The sequence below is a fragment of the Felis catus genome, chromosome A1 (genome assembly GCF_018350175.1).
Source record: "Felis catus isolate Fca126 chromosome A1, F.catus_Fca126_mat1.0, whole genome shotgun sequence".
Lineage (NCBI taxonomy): Eukaryota > Metazoa > Chordata > Mammalia > Carnivora > Felidae > Felis > Felis catus.
This window is the reverse complement of record NC_058368.1, coordinates 170,751,275-170,770,311: the sequence shown is the minus strand read 5'-3', so window position 1 is coordinate 170,770,311 and position 19,037 is coordinate 170,751,275. Positions and strand designations below refer to the sequence as shown.

At 36.1% G+C, this 19,037-nt stretch overlaps 1 protein-coding gene across 2 annotated transcripts in view; it reads right to left on the bottom strand.

The window, feature by feature from the left end:
• Window positions 1-19,037, bottom strand: part of CAMK4 (calcium/calmodulin dependent protein kinase IV) — a 311,152-nt gene that overhangs the window by 115,464 nt on the left and 176,651 nt on the right. For both annotated transcript variants that reach the window (XM_045034623.1, XM_003981193.6), the window contains one exon: window positions 3,375-3,453. In XM_045034623.1, the coding sequence (XP_044890558.1) occupies window positions 3,375-3,453 (79 nt within the window). The remainder of the gene's footprint in view (window positions 1-3,374; window positions 3,454-19,037) is intronic.

Here is a 19,037-nt window from a genome sequence, read left to right as displayed (position 1 = left end):
AAAAAAAAGACATGTTGAAGTCCTAACCACCAGCACTTCTGAAAGTGACTTGATTTGGAAAGTGGGTTGTTGTAGATGTAAGTAGTTAATGTAGGATGATGTCATAGTGGAGCAGGGCCAACTTCTAATCCAGTAGGGATGGTGTCATTGTAAGAGGACAATTTGAACACAGACAATGCACAGAGGGAAGATGAGATGGCACTTAGGGGGAAGATGGCCATGTACCAACGGAGACAGAGATTAGAGTGACCCATCTGCAAGTCAGGCTTCTGTCACCAGAAGCAAGGAGAGAGGCATGGAACAGGTTCTCCCTCAGTGTCCTCACCAAGAGTCAACCCTGCCAAAACCTTGACTTCAGACTTCTGGCCTCCAAACTCTAAGAGAACAAATTTCCATTCTTTTAAGCCTTCCAGTTTGGGCAGTTTATTACACCACACCCAGGAAATTCTCACAGCTGACTGATAATAGATGATAGATAAGCAGACAGACAGACAATCTTTCAGACCTTTTAGGTTTATGTCCAGTCGTAAAATGAGGACCTGAGGAACTTACAAGTGAAGCAGTATAGTGGTCCCAAAGTTATTAGTTGAACCACATAAAATTACCATTAAAAAAAATTTTTTTTTAATTTTAGAGGGGGTAGGGGCAAAGGGGTGGGAAGAAAGAGAGAGAGAAAAAGAGAGAGAGAGAGAGAGAGAGAGAGAGAGAGAGAGAGAGAGAGAGAGAAACCTTAAGCAGGATCCACACTCAGAGCTGAGCCCAACACAGGGCTCAATCCTACGACCCTGGGATCATGACCTGAACCCAAATCAACAGTTGGATGCTCAACCAACTGAGCCCCGCAAGTGCCTTAAAATTACCATTTTTGTAGGTAAAAAAATGATTTAATAGAGGCAGTTTCATGTGGCTCAATCTAATAAATAGATTACATAAATAATTCAAGTTTTCTAAAGCCCCCTTTTCTTTTTTCTTTTGTTTTAATGTTTATTTATTTTTGAGAGAGAGAGAGAGAGAGAGAGAGAGAGAGAGAGAGAGAGAAAACACACGAGCAGGTGAGTGGCAGAGAGAGAGGGAGACACAGAATCTAAAGCAGGCTCTGGGCTCTGAGCTATCAGCACAGAGCCTGATGCAGGGCTTGAACTCACGAACCGTGAGATCATGACCTAAGCCAAAGTCAGACACTTAACTGACTGAGCCACTCAGGCGCCCCTAAAGACCCCTTTGCCCTGAAAGAGATCTTTAACTGAATTCACTAGGAAAATACTTTATTTTCCCTGCATTGCTTTTCTTCTCTAAATAGATTCTTAGGCTTCATTCATTTATTTCATTTAGATAAGGAAGTTGTATCTTAATGACCTATATGAAATTAAACACTGGAGGCAATTGCTTTCTGAGATTTTGCCTACTATTTCTCTTGTTTACACATCTCTGTGAATAGTTTATTCTAGGAGACAATGCTGGAGATTCCACCCAATTGACGTTCAAAACTTGGGTTTCCCCAGGGGATTTTCTCTTATTCCATTTGGCACAGCAGTAACTGTGTTTGACAACATCTGCCTTCTAGCACCGCTCTGCAGCTCAATCTGACACTTGGTTCCCGTCCACATTTTCTTCCTGCCTGTCTTCTAGGGAAGATGTTTCCACAACAGAGGTGGAGAAGAGAAGACAGCAAGGGCAAACCAGAGCTTTAGTTTCCCAGTGAATGAGTCACAAACTCACCAAATGTCTTCGCCTGTCCCTTATTCCAATTCATTCAAAGATTTTTTACATAATCCAATATTTTCTAAACCAGCCCTCTGTCTTTTGGGATTCTGAGCACTCTGATGTCAGTTTTGAGTGTTTCTTTTCCTAGACATTCATACAGCGAATCCTTTTTAGAGTTTCCTCAACTACGAAAATAAAATAACCACTTACAAATTTTACTGACAATTTTTTTTAACCAGCAGGAAAGAAGATAGCGAAGTCCAGAAACATCTCTTGTGTGACCACTGCTAGAGCATGCCAACTTATTTTCATAGAAAGCAGATATTTAATAGGAAGTTCATTTCATAAAATTTTAATAATCCTAATTCAAATAAATGTTATGACTCTAAGAAATTGATTTAAGAGAAAACACCAAAACTTACCAATCAGAAGATTCCTCTACATTCTGGAATACCTTAAATCATTGCCTACACCAGGTAGGAAATCCAGAATATAGGGTTTATAGCAGCAACTGCCATTTAAATTATTAAATTATTTTTCAATTAGACTCTTTGTTATTTTGCTGTGACTTTAAATTCTAACAGATTATTTCAAAATGTCATTCTATTTCTCAATAGAAAAAAATCCCATGCCATTATTCTCTTCTTCATTATATGAGATTCTAAAATTTCCCTGTGCCAGACAATATACATAAACAGCTGGTGATATTAAGCTGACTTAAAAAAAAATCCTTTGGCCTAAAAGAGGTATTACTTGACTACAAAATTTATATTTCTCTCCTCAGCATACTTTACAGCTGGGTTTTCAGAAGTATATAAATTCCACATATGTGTTCACATAGAATTTGAGAAAGGAAGAATGTGTGTTTTTGTGGTTTTGTAAGGGGAAATTCCCTAGGGACAGAGAGTGCCAGGAGGGTATTAAAGTGACAAATACTCCCCGGGGTGCAGAAACTACCATGAGGTAGTGTTAGATGCTGCCATTTGTATCATGAACTCTCACCTGCTGCATTTCATACTCATTAGAGATGAGCCTAAGTACCTTTGCCCCCTCAGCTCATCTACAAGTATATGGCAAGAAGAAGCAATAAGAAAACACAATCCTTCCTCCTTCTTCAAATAGAGACTTCTTAAATGAGCAGGCTCAGTCCCTGAAACGATAACATTAGTCTGGTTGCACTCTACCAAAACAAACCCAACATTTGAAAATCAACTTAGAAGCTGATGACTCCTTTCACAAATACTTCTATTTGTATTTCACTTAGGTATTTTTAAACAGCAAGATTTTCTAGTATATAAAACTGTGATTGGAGATTTTATATACATATAAAATACACACACACACACACACACACACACGCATGCACACACACAGATATATCTGAAAATTTGACTGGTATACAAAGCAAGTTCTATCTCCCAGCTCTAAATGCTTTTTCTTACCACACTTATCCCCAACAACCACATCCAATCCGAGATCCAGTTGCTTTCAAAGAGGCACACAGTTTCCATCAGAAAACAACAGATTTGGCTACACTCTCATAATAAAGATTCAAATGAGTTAGCTGCACACAGCAATTCTCTGACCTCCTTGTCCTGTGAATTAGGGTTCCTGACTTCTCCAGGTCACAGATCCCTTAAAGATGCTGTTATATAATGAAATAAACTTACTGTTTTCTTTAACACTTTGAGAGCATAAGGCTTCTGGGTCCCCTTCTGTTTGCATCTGTACACAATGGATGTAGCACCCCTTGAGGGGGAAAAAGACAAAAAGAAAATGTTATGCTCTGGACATGAAATCAAGGGGAAAGCTTGAAAATAAGTATCTCTTGCAGTTTCCCTCATAACTGACAAGTGTTTATAAGTTATTCCGTAGGACCAGCCCAACTGTTGAGAGTATTTTTTCCCCTCACAACTAAATACAGTTTGCTCAGAAAAATTCTAGCTTTCCATTCTGTTCTTTTCCTCCTGGCCCATCCCTATACAAATAACATGCCCAGGGCTGCTGCATTCAGTAGGCTCTGGCATAACTGAGCCTACTGAATGCTTTTGCTACTGAAAATAGCTTTTGTCCAGGTAGCAAAACTTGAACACTGAATGAATGCTACCTGAACATAGCTTTTGGAGGACATCCACCAAATTCATTCAAAGTCCCTGAACTTTCCTAGAAGTATGTGTCTGGAGTAAAATTAGCCATATGGCTCCAGGGAGAGGGGCAAGCGAACAGGGGACCCTGTGAATTTACAACAATTCATTTGGTGCCCTGGCATTCTTCCAGAGCCAACATTAGTCCCACAAGGATTCTGGATCTTTCATCTTGGTGAACACTGTTACCATTTATTTATATATGCCCTAACAAAAATAATTATGTGAGAAGTTCAGGAGAAAATACTATAGAAATGGTCAAAGACATACAGAGAAAAAGTAGATCTACCTCCCTATAAAAAACTCAAGTACAGAATGTGTTTTACGTATAATGGGGAATGGCAAGAAAGGACTCAATAACTATCTTCACACATGAAAGACACATACATACTAAAAAGAGAATATTAAAAAGCAGACAGTGTGATCCTCATGTTCCCTCTCTACACATGAGAGGAAGACAATGAAATAGAGACAAAAGAGGCTCATAGACCAAGCAGGCTTAAGTTACAACCTCAGAAAGAGAACTTCCGATAAATCTTAAAATAAGATCAGTTGAAGTCAATCTGTCACGCTTTGAATATTAGGTTAAAGGACCTCTTATGACATACTCAATCCTATGATTCTGAAATTCTGAGTAAGCACGAACGAATTATAGTAATCAAACATGTTCCTTACTGCCCATTCACAATCCTTTTTTTTTTTTTTAATTTTTTTTTTCAACGTTTAATTATTTTTGGGGACAGAGAGAGTCAGAGCATGAACGGGGGAGGGGCAGAGAGAGAGGGAGACACAGAATCGGAAACAGGCTCCAGGCTCTGAGCCATCAGCCCAGAGCCTGACGCGGGGCTCGAACTCACGGACCGTGAGATCGTGACCTGGCTGAAGTCGGACGCTTAACCGACTGCGCCACCCAGGCGCCCCCACAATCCATTTTTAACAGAGTCAGGAAAAGTTAGGAACTGGTGGTGTATGTGCCAATAGAGAAGAAAAATTTCAACGCATTTTTAAAAACTTTGGGAAGACATAACATATACACAAGAAATAAACGGTTTCAGAAACAGAATAAGTAGAGGTAAATATAAAATTCAACTTTATTTTTAATTGTCTCAAAGATAACTATCTAAAGCAAAACTATTGACAATGCATTGTATTTATAGCATATGTAAAGTAAAATGCATGACAACAGCACAAAGAAGAGGGGAATAAATTAGAAAAATACTGTTGGGTCCTTATACTACATCTTAAGTATTATGAAATTATTTAAAGGTAGACTCTAATTAATTAAAGATGTATATTGTATAGCCTAGGACAATGAATAAAATAACTTAAATAATCAGTAAAGAAAAAAGAATCAATAATGAAACTAAAATGTAATAATCAAAAATGAAATGTGAGAGAGGAAGAAACAAAAGATTAAAAATAAAAGTTAAAAATATGGTGGATCTTAATCTAATCATATTAGTAATTACATTAAATATAAACTTTATAAACACATTAATTAAAATCAAAGATCAGCAGACTGGATTGAAAAACCAAGATCAAACTATATGCTGTGTACAATAAACCTATTTAAATATAAAGGCATATATATGTTAAAAATAAAATTATAGGAAAGAGATACTATGCAAACACTCATCAAAAGAAAGCAGAAATAGCTATATCAATATCATGTCAGCCAGACTCCAGAGTAAATATGAAGATAGAAATTACTTAATTATGAAGGGGTCAATTTCCCAGCATGACATAACAAACGTAAATGTGTATGTGCCTAACAACATCACTTCAAAGTACATGAAGCAAAAACTGATAGAACTGAAGGAGAAAAAGACAAATCCACAAATACAATTGGAGACTTCAACACACCCTCCCAGGAAATTATAGGATAAATGGACAAATTATCACCAAGGATAGAAGACATGGACATTATTTTTTAATTATTATTATTATTTACATGTTTATTTTGAAAGAGAGAGTGTGTGCACAGAAGATGAGCAGAGAGACAGGGAGACAGAGAATCCGAAGCAGGCTCCGTGCTGCAGGGAGAGCTCTCACAAACTGGTGAGATCATGACCTGAGCAGAAATCAAGAGTCAGACATTTAACTGACTAAGCCACCCAGGTGCCCCAGGGCACGAGTGAACATTATTAACTAAACTAACCTAAACTGACATTAAGAGAAAACTACACAAACACAGCAGAATACACATTGTCTTCAAAGTTAGAAGATTCACATAGTTGATCTCCAGACTTAGTACACAGCTACAGTAATCAAGAGAGCAGTGTTGGAGAAAGAATAAACATGGAAAAGAAGGTAATAAAAAAAAATAATCCAGATACAGTTATAAACATATAGGGCCCGTTGGTTTGTAACAAAGGTAAAAAAGGCAATTCAGTGAAGAAAGGGCAGTCTTTCCAACATAAATAGTGCTGGAACAGTTGGATACTCATATGCATCAAATAAGCAAAACAAAACAAAAACGTTTATCCAAACTCACACTCTACCAAAAAATTCTCAAAATGGAGCACAGATATAAATATAAAACTTAGAATTCTAAAACTTGGGAAAAAAAATAAGCATGAAAGAAAATTTTGTGACCTTCAGTTAGGCAATAATTTCTTACATACAAAACCAAAGCACAATAAATCAAAGAACAAATGAATAAACTGGACCTAAGTTAAATTAAAAATATCCACTCTTTGAAAGTCAGAGACAGGGAGAAAATTTTTACAAGTCACTGTATCTGATGAAGGACTTCTATCTAGAATTACAAAGAAACTCAAAGCCAATCAATAAAAAATAATGGATTTCAAAAATGAACCAAAGATTTTAACATATACTTCACTTCACCAAAGAAAATATATAGGTGGCAAAATTTGCACAAAGATGCTCAACATCATTAGTCATTAGGGAAATGAAAATTAAAACCACCATGAGATACAACTACATACCTAACGGAACGCCTTAAAGAAAAGAGAGAGACTGTGTGTACCATGAGCTGGCAAACAAGTAGAGCAACTAACACCTATACACTACTGGAGGGAATGCAAAATGGTACTGCCACTTTGGAAAACAGCTTTGCAGCTTCTTATAAAATTAAGAATACCGTACAATCCATCCAACTCACTCTTAGGTGTTTGCCCAAGTTAGCTGAAAGCTATGTTCACTCACAAACTTGAAAACAAATCTTTTTGTCAGCTTATTAATAATCATCAAACACTGTCAACAACTCTAATATCCCTCAACTGAAAAATGGATTAACAATCTGTGACACATCCATATAGGGGAATACTATCTAGAAATAAAAAGGACAAACTAGTGTGCACACAGCAACTTGGATGACTCTCTAATACCCTAAGTGAAAGAAGCCATGTTCAAAAGACTATATGCTGTGTCACTCCATTTATATAATATTCTTGCAAAGACAGAAAATAGATTAGCTCTCAGAGATAAGGGAGGAACTGACTACAAACGAGTATGGGAGAGTTTTTTAGCATGATGGAACTTGTATATCTTGTGGTGGTAGTTATACAACTATATACATTTGTTAAAATAGGTAGAGATGTAGAATAAAATAGGTGAAACTTCCTATATGTAATCATACCTTGATAAAAAAAATACAGTGAAAAATCTTCCCAAGAAAACCATATTGTTCAAAGGTAAGATTTTTTAAAAATTACCAAAATGTAGGCCATATCATTCAACTTAGTCTATGTTTATTTAATGGTAACTCATGAAATTTAAAAAAAAAAAAAAAGGAAAGAAAAGAAAAGAAATTCAAGGGAAAGTGATTTGCAAACACTGAAGAAAACTAAATATCTTATACCCATTTTATACCAATTGAAAAATTAACATACTCAAATATTCATGTAAAAGATATATATTAAATATCATCCATTTCTTAATTTCCTTCTCACATTAAATTAACCTGTCAATAATTTCAGTATATAAATCACTGTCTTAGTAAAAATCTTCCAAAAATTTTTAACAAAATACATTCTTGACTGATCAACCTCAGGACACAAGTATGCTAGAAATAACCTAAAACATTTTTTTTAATTTTTTACTCTTTATACATGAGGAATCTATTAAGAGATTCCATTTTGCTAATTAATAGACTTATTAATATTAACACATCTTTTAATTTTTTCAACCTTTTTGATATATAACTGACATGTAACATGCAAAGTTAAGGTGTACAACGTAATGATTTGACATATGTACATACTGTAAAATAATTACTACAATAAGACTAGTTAATATATCCATAACCCCACATAGTTGCAATTTTAGGAATGACTTTGCTTTTTTTTTAGAGGATGGAAAGATTAAGTAAAAAGAACAGAACAGCTGAAATAAATTTATATGAAAATAACATTTAAGTAATTTCTCTAAAGTATAACCTATTTTCTTTGCTGAAATTAAATGATTAGCTTAAAATGTGTTCATATAATTCTAGAAAGAAACCATGTTTCAGGAAGTTTTAGAGAATTAGGATGAAAATGCCTAACTTTAAGACCATTTAGAATCATGGGCATTCTCCCAGTAAGGAAGGCTATAAATCAGTGATTGACTTTCTATGGAAGGACTTATTACGACTTTTGTGATTTTGAGGTTGAAGCAATAGAGCTTGGCTTCCCTTGGCATCAGACTGACAACTTGCTCTTTGGAAATGCAAGAGAACTTCAGATACAGAATCTCTTAAAACAGAGAAGTCTGGAGGGGGTGTTAACTATGCTGCATGGCCCCAGGGGTCTCTGTAATGATATGCTTCATAGTCATTCAAAATGGTCTTTGTCAAGTGTGTGAAGACTCGTAAGTTATGAGTTTCATTTTTTTTTTTTTTAATGGGACGGGTCTTGAAATGGAACCAAAGGATCTTGTTATCTTTTTCCAATGTTGAATGTTTTTTTCTAATAGTTAGGTCAAAATATTAATCATTTTAAAACATTTCAATGCATTGATTTCTTGTTCCATTTATTTTTGCATTTCATTTAAGGTTTTTTGTTTGTTTGTTTTTTGTTTTTTCAATATGTGTATGTGCTTTCAGGAAAGATCCTCTGAATGTTCATTAGGGAAAGGTTGAAGAACAAGGCTGTGATTTATAAGAACTGTCAATCATACGTTGAAAACATAATGTGTGCAACTCTACATGTCATTGTATTTCTTCTACATGATTGACTTGCTATTATTTAACAAGCCTGTTCTTTTCATTGATTTTTGTTTTTTTAGATTAGATGAATTGTTAAGATGACTGGTTATAATCTCAAAATTGATTCTTCTTGGGGGTGAAAGTAGAGTCATATTCAGGAACAGGAGCCTGAAAGAGTCAAAGTCTCTAAATGTTTAATGTCAGCACACATCTTGCCCCATTGCAGTGACAGTTTTTCATTGTTTCATTCTGTATCCCTGTCAGCTGCAACCCCTCAGTGCTCTTCAATACTTAAGTGTTTCAAGATGTTCTTCGGTCACCAAAGACAAAAATAAAATCTGAACCTTAAACCAACAAAGAACAGGAGGAAAAGCTGCTGAAATGATTTAATTACTGATTTGGCATTTTCAATCTACAACTTGAAGAATGGGCTAACCTTTAGAATTTAGAAAGTTGTTATTAGACCTGGAGGTTTTCCAAGTCAGTTAAATTTTACAGTCCTGAAGTAAATCTCAAAAATATCATGTCAAGGAATGACAGTAAACCCCAGATTTTAAAGAAGTGCTAGAAGCCCAAGGTTTTAATAAGGTTGGGTTCAGAATTTCAGTCTATCCACAACTTCACTCTCCCTTTTCTTGTTAAATCCTGCAGGGGGCAAGGGCAAGCACTCTGCTTCAGTTATTAGGGCCATGACCCATCTTCCTACTTGGGGCCTTATCTGGACTCTTGTAACTGTCTTCTTGACAGTCTTATTTGTCATTTCACCCTGATTTTAGCTTGCTCTATACCCAGTCTTTTATGTCTAATTCCTGACCTATACCCCCTTCTTCAGGATCTATCTTGGCAAGTGCTTAACTCTTCACTTCTGATCCCCAACTCAAAGCATGAACTATTATATTCTCTACTTGGTGAGTGTCCGGTTTCTCACCGCCCCCCCCCCACCCCCATTAACAATTACTTTCAGCATCTAGTGTGACTTTGTTCCTAGTCCTGGATTTCTGCAAGGACTGGCTTAAACATGATGCCTTTAGTTATAAAAATTTAACAAAACCCCTGCCCTAAGATAAAGTAAGTGGTTAAGAAGCTTTGGAATCCAAATGCTGAATTTTAGCTACAAAAAAGCAAACAAAAAAAACAGCTTCAAATTATCAGGTTGCCTTAAGTATTTCTTTTCAATTAGAAAGTAATGTGACAAAAAAAAAAAAGAAAGAAAGAAAAAGAAAAAAAAGCAATGTGACAATAAATACTGTGGACATAAAAGGTCTTGATACTCTTCTCAGTCCTTCCCTTTGTTTGCTTTAAAATATTTACTGCCTCATATGTTAGCCATTAGAATCAACCAAACGCTTTATGAAGACTTATTATTTTTCTTTTCTGTTTAAATGAGTGTGTGCATACCTGTAGCACACATGGAACTGAATTTCCAATCAACTGTTTAATACCACCATATATTCTGAGGATAGTTACAGCTCTTTTTGTCACCTTTCTTCTCCATTCCCAGACCCATTCCCTTCTATTCCATACCATCTACTACAACATGTCTACTATATTTATATGTATCCATTTAATCCAACCTTCACACCTTCACTTAAGCCTAATAATTTCAATATGCAATATATGCTACTGTTTTTGTATACTGTTTGCCATAAATTTTTTCTAGCTTTATTGAGATGTAATTGACATATAACATTGTCTGAGTTTAAGGTGTACAACATGTTGATCTGATACCCTTACATATTGTGAAATGATTACCACAGTAGGGTTAGTTTAACATCATCACCTCACATGATTACCATTTCTTTTCTGTGGTGAGAATATTTAAGATTTATTCTCTTAGCAACTTTCAAGTATATAATGCTATAAATATAATCACTAAGCTGTATGTTAGATCCCCTGAAGTTACTCATCTTATAAGTGCAAGGTTGTAACCTTTGACTATTTCCCCAGCCTCTGGCAACTGCCATCCTACTCTGTTTGAGTTCAGCTTTTTTAGATTCCACATATAAGTGATATATACAGTACATATTCTTTCTCTGCCTGACTTTTTCACTTAGCATAATGCCCTCAAGGTCTATCTATGTTATTGCAAGTGGCAGGATGTCCTTCATTCTCATGGCTACATACATACATATATACATGCATACATACATAAATAAACATCTTTATCCATTCATCTGTTGATGAACACTTAAGTTGCTCCCATACCTTGGTGATTGTGAATAATGCTGCAATGAATAAGGGAATGCAGATCTCTCTTCAAGATCCTGATTTTTGTTTTCTTTGTATATATACCCAGAAGTGGGATTGCTGGACCACGTGGTAATTCTATTTTTAATTTTTCAAGGAACCTCATACTGTTTTCTGTAACGGCTGCATCAATTTACATTCCCACCAACAGTGTATAAGGGTTCCCTTTTCTCCACATCCTTGTCTCTTGTCATCTTGATGATAGCAATTCTAACAGGTGTGAGGTGATATCATATTGTGGTTTTGATTTGCATCTCCCTGATGATTAGTGATGTTGAGCATCTTTTCACGTACCTATTAGCCATTTGGATGTCGTCTTTGGAAAAGCGTCTGTTTGGTTCCTCTGTTCATTCTTAGATTGGATTATTTGTTTTTTGCCTTTTAATTTGAGTAGTTCATTTACAATAAACATTATTAATGATATGGTTGGGTTTAAGTCATCCACATTGCTATTTGTTTCATTTGGTCTTTGTTATTTTTTCTATACTTTCCTGCTCTCTTTTGGATTTAATAGTATAGTTTTCCCAGTATTCTATTTTATACTTCTCTTGGCCTTTAAGGTATACCTTATTGTTTTACTTTTTGTAATGGTTGCTCTCAGGATTACAGTATATACCCTTACTTGTTACAGTCTGCTCATAGTCTGCTTAATGCTGTAAAATACAAAAACCTCAACATAGTAATTCCATTTACCACCTTCCCTTCCTTCCCTATCCTACTTAGAACTACTGTTTTCATGTATTTTACTTCCACGATGATTTTATTTTGCTTCAAATAATTAGATGTTTTAAAAGATATTAAAGAAGAATGAAAAAGAGTCTTTTACATTACCTATCACCTATATTCTTCTATTTCTAATGGTCTTCATTTCTTCCTATAAAACGTAATTTCCATCTTGTATTATTTTCCTTCAGTCCAAAGAAATTTCTTGAGCATTAATTGTGGTTCATGTGCACTGACAATAGATTTGCTCAGTGTTCATTTATTTTAAAATGTCTTTATTTATCTGTCATTCTTGAGAAATTTTTTTACTAGATGTAGAATTCTGGGCTGACAGGTTGTGTGTGTGTGTGGTGTGTGTGTGTGTGTGTGTGTGTGTGTGTGTGTGTGTGCGCGCGCATGCGTGCACGTGCACGTGCGTTTAGGACTCTAAAAGTATTCAGTCTTCTGACTTCCATTTTTTTCTGATGAGGTATTAGCCATAATTCATATTATTGTTCCCTGTATATATCATCTTTGGTTGCTTTAAAGATTTTATCTTTACCTTTGGTTTCTGGCTTTTGACTATATGCCTAGGTTTGGTTTTCTTTTCATTTATTATGCTCGCTGCTCAATAAGCTTCTTGAATCTGCAAGGCTCTTTACCAAATTTGGAAAATGTTCGCCTATTGTTTCTCTAAACTCTTTTTCCTGCCCAATTCTTTCTCTCCTCTCCCTTTGGGACATATATTGCATGTATAGTAGCCTTCGTGATATTTTCCCACAGATTACAAAGGTTCTGCTCCTTTTTCCAACTGTTTTGCTATTCTTCAAATTGGATGAGTACTATTGATTTGTCCTCAAGTTTACTGACTCTTTATTCTGTGGCCTCTAATCCACTCTTAAGCCTATAAATTTTTAATTTGACATAATGTACTTTTCAATTCTAAAATGTCCATTAGGGTTTTTTTTTTATAGTGTCCATTTCTGTTCTGAGATGCCCCATATGTTTACACATTATGTAACTATTTTATTTCATGTTCCTGAATGTTTGTACTGTAGTTGTTTTCTACTCCTCATCTGCTTATTCCAACATCTGGGTCATCTCCAAAGTCTGTGTTATTGAATGCTTTTTCCCACCTTGAGTACAGATCCATATTTCTACTTCTTTAAATGTCTAGGGATTTTTTTATTGTTTGATAGACATTTTTAAATGATACATACTAGGGAGTCTGGATTATATTATTTTCTTTTTAAAAAGAGTTGCCTTTTTCAATAGCTGGCGGTAGAATTGTGGACAAATCTTTTTGATCCTGTCCACTTTGGTTTTATTTGTTGTTAGAGCAAATCTATTTGTTTTTTGTTCTTGGTTCAATGTCATGGTCCTTGCTCTAGGGTGTGGTCTATACTCCCAAGGTATCACCTTGTTGAGATTTCAACCAAATATCTGAGGTTCTCAGTAAAGTCTCTCACCTTGGCTTGGCCAGAGATCCAATGTCTTCTAACAGTACATGCCTATTTCTCTGATACTCTGTTGATCCTATTTGGTCTCGTAAAATTTCACTATACGTTGTCCCCAGTGAGAGAACCATGGTGAGTGTGGTACTCACCTTGTGTTTCCCTTCTCTCCGGAACCAAAGTCCTGTTTAGTGTCTAAAAACAACTATCCCATGCATTATGTCCAGTAATTTACAGAAGTATAAATGTAGTACCTGTTACTCCATCATTGCCAGAGCAGAACTTCTCCCTTACAGTCTTCATTTTTATCAACTTATCAAGTTTGAAGCAGACATTATTGTTGCAAAAAAGAAAAACAATGTATTATTTCTTTATGCATTTATTAACAGTGCATTACAAATGTTGACAAAGCTTGTGCTAGAAGGAGATTAGTGAATGATAAATCCATAAAGGCAGAACTTAGAAATTCCCTTTGGCATTCCAGGCAGCTTTTAAACATCAATAGCTTCTGTTATTGTTTCTGAAGAAGAAAGGAATTTTGAGGCATGAGATATAATTTTATTATGTCAAAACATTGTGGCCAAGATTTTTTTCCTGTTGAATAGATGATCAAACAGACATATCTTAGGACAAAACAACAAACCCATTTCAGATCACAGACCTTGAGATTGCTTCTAAAGGATTCATGTGGCTGGGAGCTGTACCAGATGGTTGCTACAGACAAGGAAGAGATTTCATCTCTCCCAGCTGTGACTTAGTCTTGTCACTGACATTCAGCAACATCTAGCATTTAATATTACAAAACTGTAAGTATTAGATATCAGTATGATCACTCCTTCAATAAGAAGCTTAGCAGGGACAAGGCTGGTAGCTTAGTTAACACACAGATGTTTGGCCTGCACAGGGTTTTTTTAAATGTTGAATGTCTTGCCAACATATAAATATTGAGGGATTTATCAAAAAATTCAGATTTCCAACTTCTCTTGAATCTGGAAACATTAATTTTTAATTTCTGTCCAGCAGTAGTTGATAAGACCAGAGTAGTAAATGATTTTTAGAGAGGGCCTGTACTCCCCTTAGTAGCTTTATGTATTTACATCACTGCCCAGATCCTGTGGCATACATATTTGCCTCCCCTGATTTAATGAACATTCAGGAAATAGGAATAACTGGTAACCAAAGCAAATACAAAGGCTCCTTTCCAGAGATATAGGTGGGATTATCACTTCCTAGAATATATTCCACTTCTCTGCTTCAAATTTCAGTTTAATGGTCAAAAGTCCATGATAATTATTCTATTTCACTGTGTCAAAGACACCATCAATTTTAAGAGGCATCATTATTCTGTGATCACTAAGAAAGAAAGAAAGAAGGAGAGAAAGAAAGAAAGAAAGAAAGAAAGAAAGAAAGAAAGAAAGAAAGAAAAGCAAAGCAAAGCTGTTACTGTTTAACTATGACAACCCATGGACTAAAGAATTCATCTTGATGGCAGAGGTGGAAAATTGTGCATTTTAATATCATATAAAAATGGTGATATCTTATATGAATAGTACACACATGAATAGAATGCTTTCTAGTTGACAAATAAATTTCAATCTCTTCATAATTTCCATCTGCACTAAGGATCCCCATCTAGGCCTCTAGGCTCACTTCCTTTCAATCTTCCTCCTTTCTACTAGCACAATCACCATTCTAGAATAGAAACCTGACCAGGTCTGTCCTCGGTGCTCACTACCCCCATGACAGTGAGAAGGACCCAGTTCTCTTAGTGTGTCATATGAGATTGTTTGGTGCCCTTCTCTTTTCTGGTCTCACCTCTTCTTGCCCTCCCTGTGTATCCAGCACTACCAAATTCATGGAGTCTTTGAGCGTGCTGCCTTTTTTGTTTGAATCACCTCCTGCAATTTTCTGGCTAACGAGATTTTAGTCATTCTTTAATTCCACACAATCATCCCTCTTATGGGATTCCTGTCATAGCACACATACTACATCTTCTCATTCCATTCTCGAATTCTCTGGAATGCTTTTTATTCCATTCTCGAAGCTAGCTTGGTCCACTACTGTACCTAATTTTTGCCTTGTGGTTTATTTACATGCCTGCCTATCTAAACGAGAACTTGCAAATGGCCATCCCATAAGTGGATTTCCCCTTCACAGATACACTTTGCCTACAAAATGTTTAGGCAATTTTTGTAACTAGATGTCCACATTAAAAATATGGATATTTCACATTTTAAGAAAACCAAGCCTAGAAACAAGGGACTAGGATTCCTGGATAACCATAGCCAGTTGGAGCTGGCAGAGGCTGCCCCATAGAGATTAGACACGCTTTCTACAGTGTGTCAGGAAGCCCATCAGTCCCCCTGCTTTATAATATGTGCTTCTAGTCACTTACAATCCAGGCCTGGCCTCAGTAAGCACCAGAGTTTGCAGCTCTGGGCATAAACTGTGTGCTCCTTGAATTAAGGGAGTATCTTATCGATCTGTGTCCCCAGCACAAAGCCTGGCATATACAGTTGGAGTTCAAGAACTATTTCAGGTATTGAGTTGAATAATATGATATGATAATCACAACAGTCTAATAAAGAGGCAAGGTAAGTATTATGATTCACAGTTCATAAAGAAACTACAGTTCAGGAAGCCAATGTCTTGCTTCAAAAGACATAATTCATAAGAAGTAAAACTGGGATTTCATCTTGAGGATGAAAGCTTGTTACCAGTACCTCTCATATGGTAGACTCAAAATAGTGATTTGGAGAATTTAAAGGAACTGAATGAATAACTCTCTGTTATTTGTTATTTTTATCATAACGCCTTAAATGCCACACGAAAGCAGGGAAGGGAAGAAGGGAAGAAGGAAAAAGAGGAGCAAGGAAAGAAGGAAGAAGGTTGATAGAAAAGAAGAAAAATAAAAATTCAGACGAGTCCACTTACATATAATTACTGTTTCCCATCTTTATCAGCAGTATTTGTCATAATAAAACAGATACCTTCATAGTGTTCTAATCCGTTTAGGATTTAAAAGTGTTACTTACATTATTATCCTATTTATTCTTTCAGATATTTGTATTTGCTTCCACCAGGTCACAGCCACTTCTCTCTGTTAATGGTATCATATGTTTAATGCCAGATTATTTGTTTCATTAGTGACATTTCATGACAATTTCAGAGTCAATCTTCTAATCACAAGGGACTTTGCTCTTCTGGACAGTGTTGTTTGAGTTGACTTGACTCTGATGGATAGCAAAGCTTGGTATTTATACAGTTTGTTGGGGGTTTCCTCCCCTCAAACAATGCCTTCTTACCTCTTCCACTTAGGTCATAAAATTCACATGGGAAAAAAAATAACTATCGTTCACAGTTACGTAAAGGCAATCAGCTCTGAAAGAGTCTTACGAACTATAAACAGTTCTCATGGAATCTCACTCATCCCAGAAAACAGGAACCAAATTTGGGGTTTTACTATCTGACAACTTATAGGCCTATCATAGGAATACTGCAAAGCCATGAGGGTCACAGAAATTGTGAATTCAGCTAGCCATATACTTTGCCAATTTTAAATCCATATATATGGAAAGCTGGTCACCTTTTTTCCAGTTATTATTTAATAAGCCACTTTGAGTCAGATAAATAACATACTTCCTCCTAATGCATTTACTAAATTAAGAAATATACTTACATAAACCCACCATTACTATTTATAATCATCTTCTTGCCATAAATGAAAAACTAGGGTTTGAAGGGATTCAGTCACTTGTGTAAACTAAATCAAGTGCTTCAATTCTCTCTGCCCTTCTTTCTTAGGAAAGAGACTCTACTAAAAGATATCCTTTCAATACTTTGTATGCTTTTTTTAATACATTACTGGCTTTACGATTCTAGATTCTGGGTTTATTTGAAAAGAAAATGTAATTTTGCATTCAGACAACATAAGGCACCTTGTTTAAATATTAAGAATTTCAAAGCAGTGACAGCAAAACATTAAACCAAGTATACAGGTTCCTGAGTGCAGGAACCCATGTGACTGCACGGCTCATGTGCCCATGCAGCTGGCTCTGACCAGAGGCAAATCACGTGGCCTCTATGACCCCTCAGATTGCTCATCTAAATGACCTAATCACACCTGCTTTATCCTTCCCATGGTCATTGTAAGGATCACAACGTAAGTCCAAATGCTTTATAGACTCCAAAACACTTAAATATGTTTGTTTTACAAAGTTGTTATATCTGAAAAAGGGCTAGTACCCAAAATCTATAAAGAACTCACCAAACTCCACACCTGAAAAACAGATAATCCAGTGAAGAAATGGGCAGAAATCATGAATAGACACTCCTCTAAAGAATACATCCAGATGGCCAACGGGCACATGAAAAGATGCTCAATGTCACTCCTCATCAGGGAAATACAAATCAAAACCACACTGAGATATCACCTCATGCCAGACAGAGTGGCTAAAATGAACAAATCAGGAGACTATAGATGCTGGAGAGGATGTGGAGAAACGGGAACCCTCTTGCACTATTGGTGGGAATGCAAACTGGTGCAGTCGATGTGGAAGACAGAGTGGCTATTCCTCAACAAATTAAAAATAGACCTACCCTATGACCCAGCAATAGCACTGCTAGGAATTTACCCAACAGATACAGGAGTGCCGATGCATAGGGGTACTTGTACCCCAATGTTTATTAGCAGCACTTTCAACAATAGCCAAATTATGGAAAGAGCCTAAATGTCCATCAACTGATGAATGGATAAAGAAATTGTGGTTTATATACACAATGGAGTACTACGTGGCAATGAGAAAGAATGAAATATGGCCCTTTGTAGCAACGTGGATGGAACTGGAGAGTTTTATGCTAAGTGAAATAAGTCAGGCAGAGAAAGACAGACACCATATGTTTTCACTCATATGTGGATCTTGAGAAACTTAACAGAAGACTATGGGAGAGGGGCAGGAAAAAAAAAGTTAGAGAGGGAGGGAGCCAAACCATAAGAGATTCTTTAAAACTGAGAATAAACTGAGGGTTGATGGGGGGGTGGAAGGATGGGGAGGGTGGGTGATGGGCATTGAGGAGGGCACCTGTTGGGATGAGCACTGGGTGTTGTATGGAAACCAATTTGATAATAAATTTCATATTTAAAAAAAACAAAATTATTGATTGATACACATGATTCTTTTTCATTTATTTAACAAATACTATAAAACACTTCTTACAGGTCCAAGCTTAAAACAAATGAGTGCTTTCATTCTCCTATGAAAACCCAAATTCTTTCTTAAAACAAGCTTTACCATGACTTTATACCAATTGAACACTTTGGGAAGTTGGCAGTAACATACCCTCTGAGACAAGAGTCTACGAAACAGATCTGCCTAAGCACAAATGGATGCCCGAAAAGTAACCTAAATGTTTCAAATTGCAGTATAGTGTAACTCTGAAGTTTTACATTCATTTTCTGGTATATCCAGCCCCTGCATCAGCCTGCCCCGTTTTACAAGCATCTCTAGTTTCTGGGTAGAAATCCTCCTAGCATGTTAACTTATCAACTGCATTAATAGGCTCTATTTATTCCTTCCTGCTGATATCAGAATTAACAAACTGGGAAGGCTGAGGTTTCCTCAATTCTGAGTTCTTATG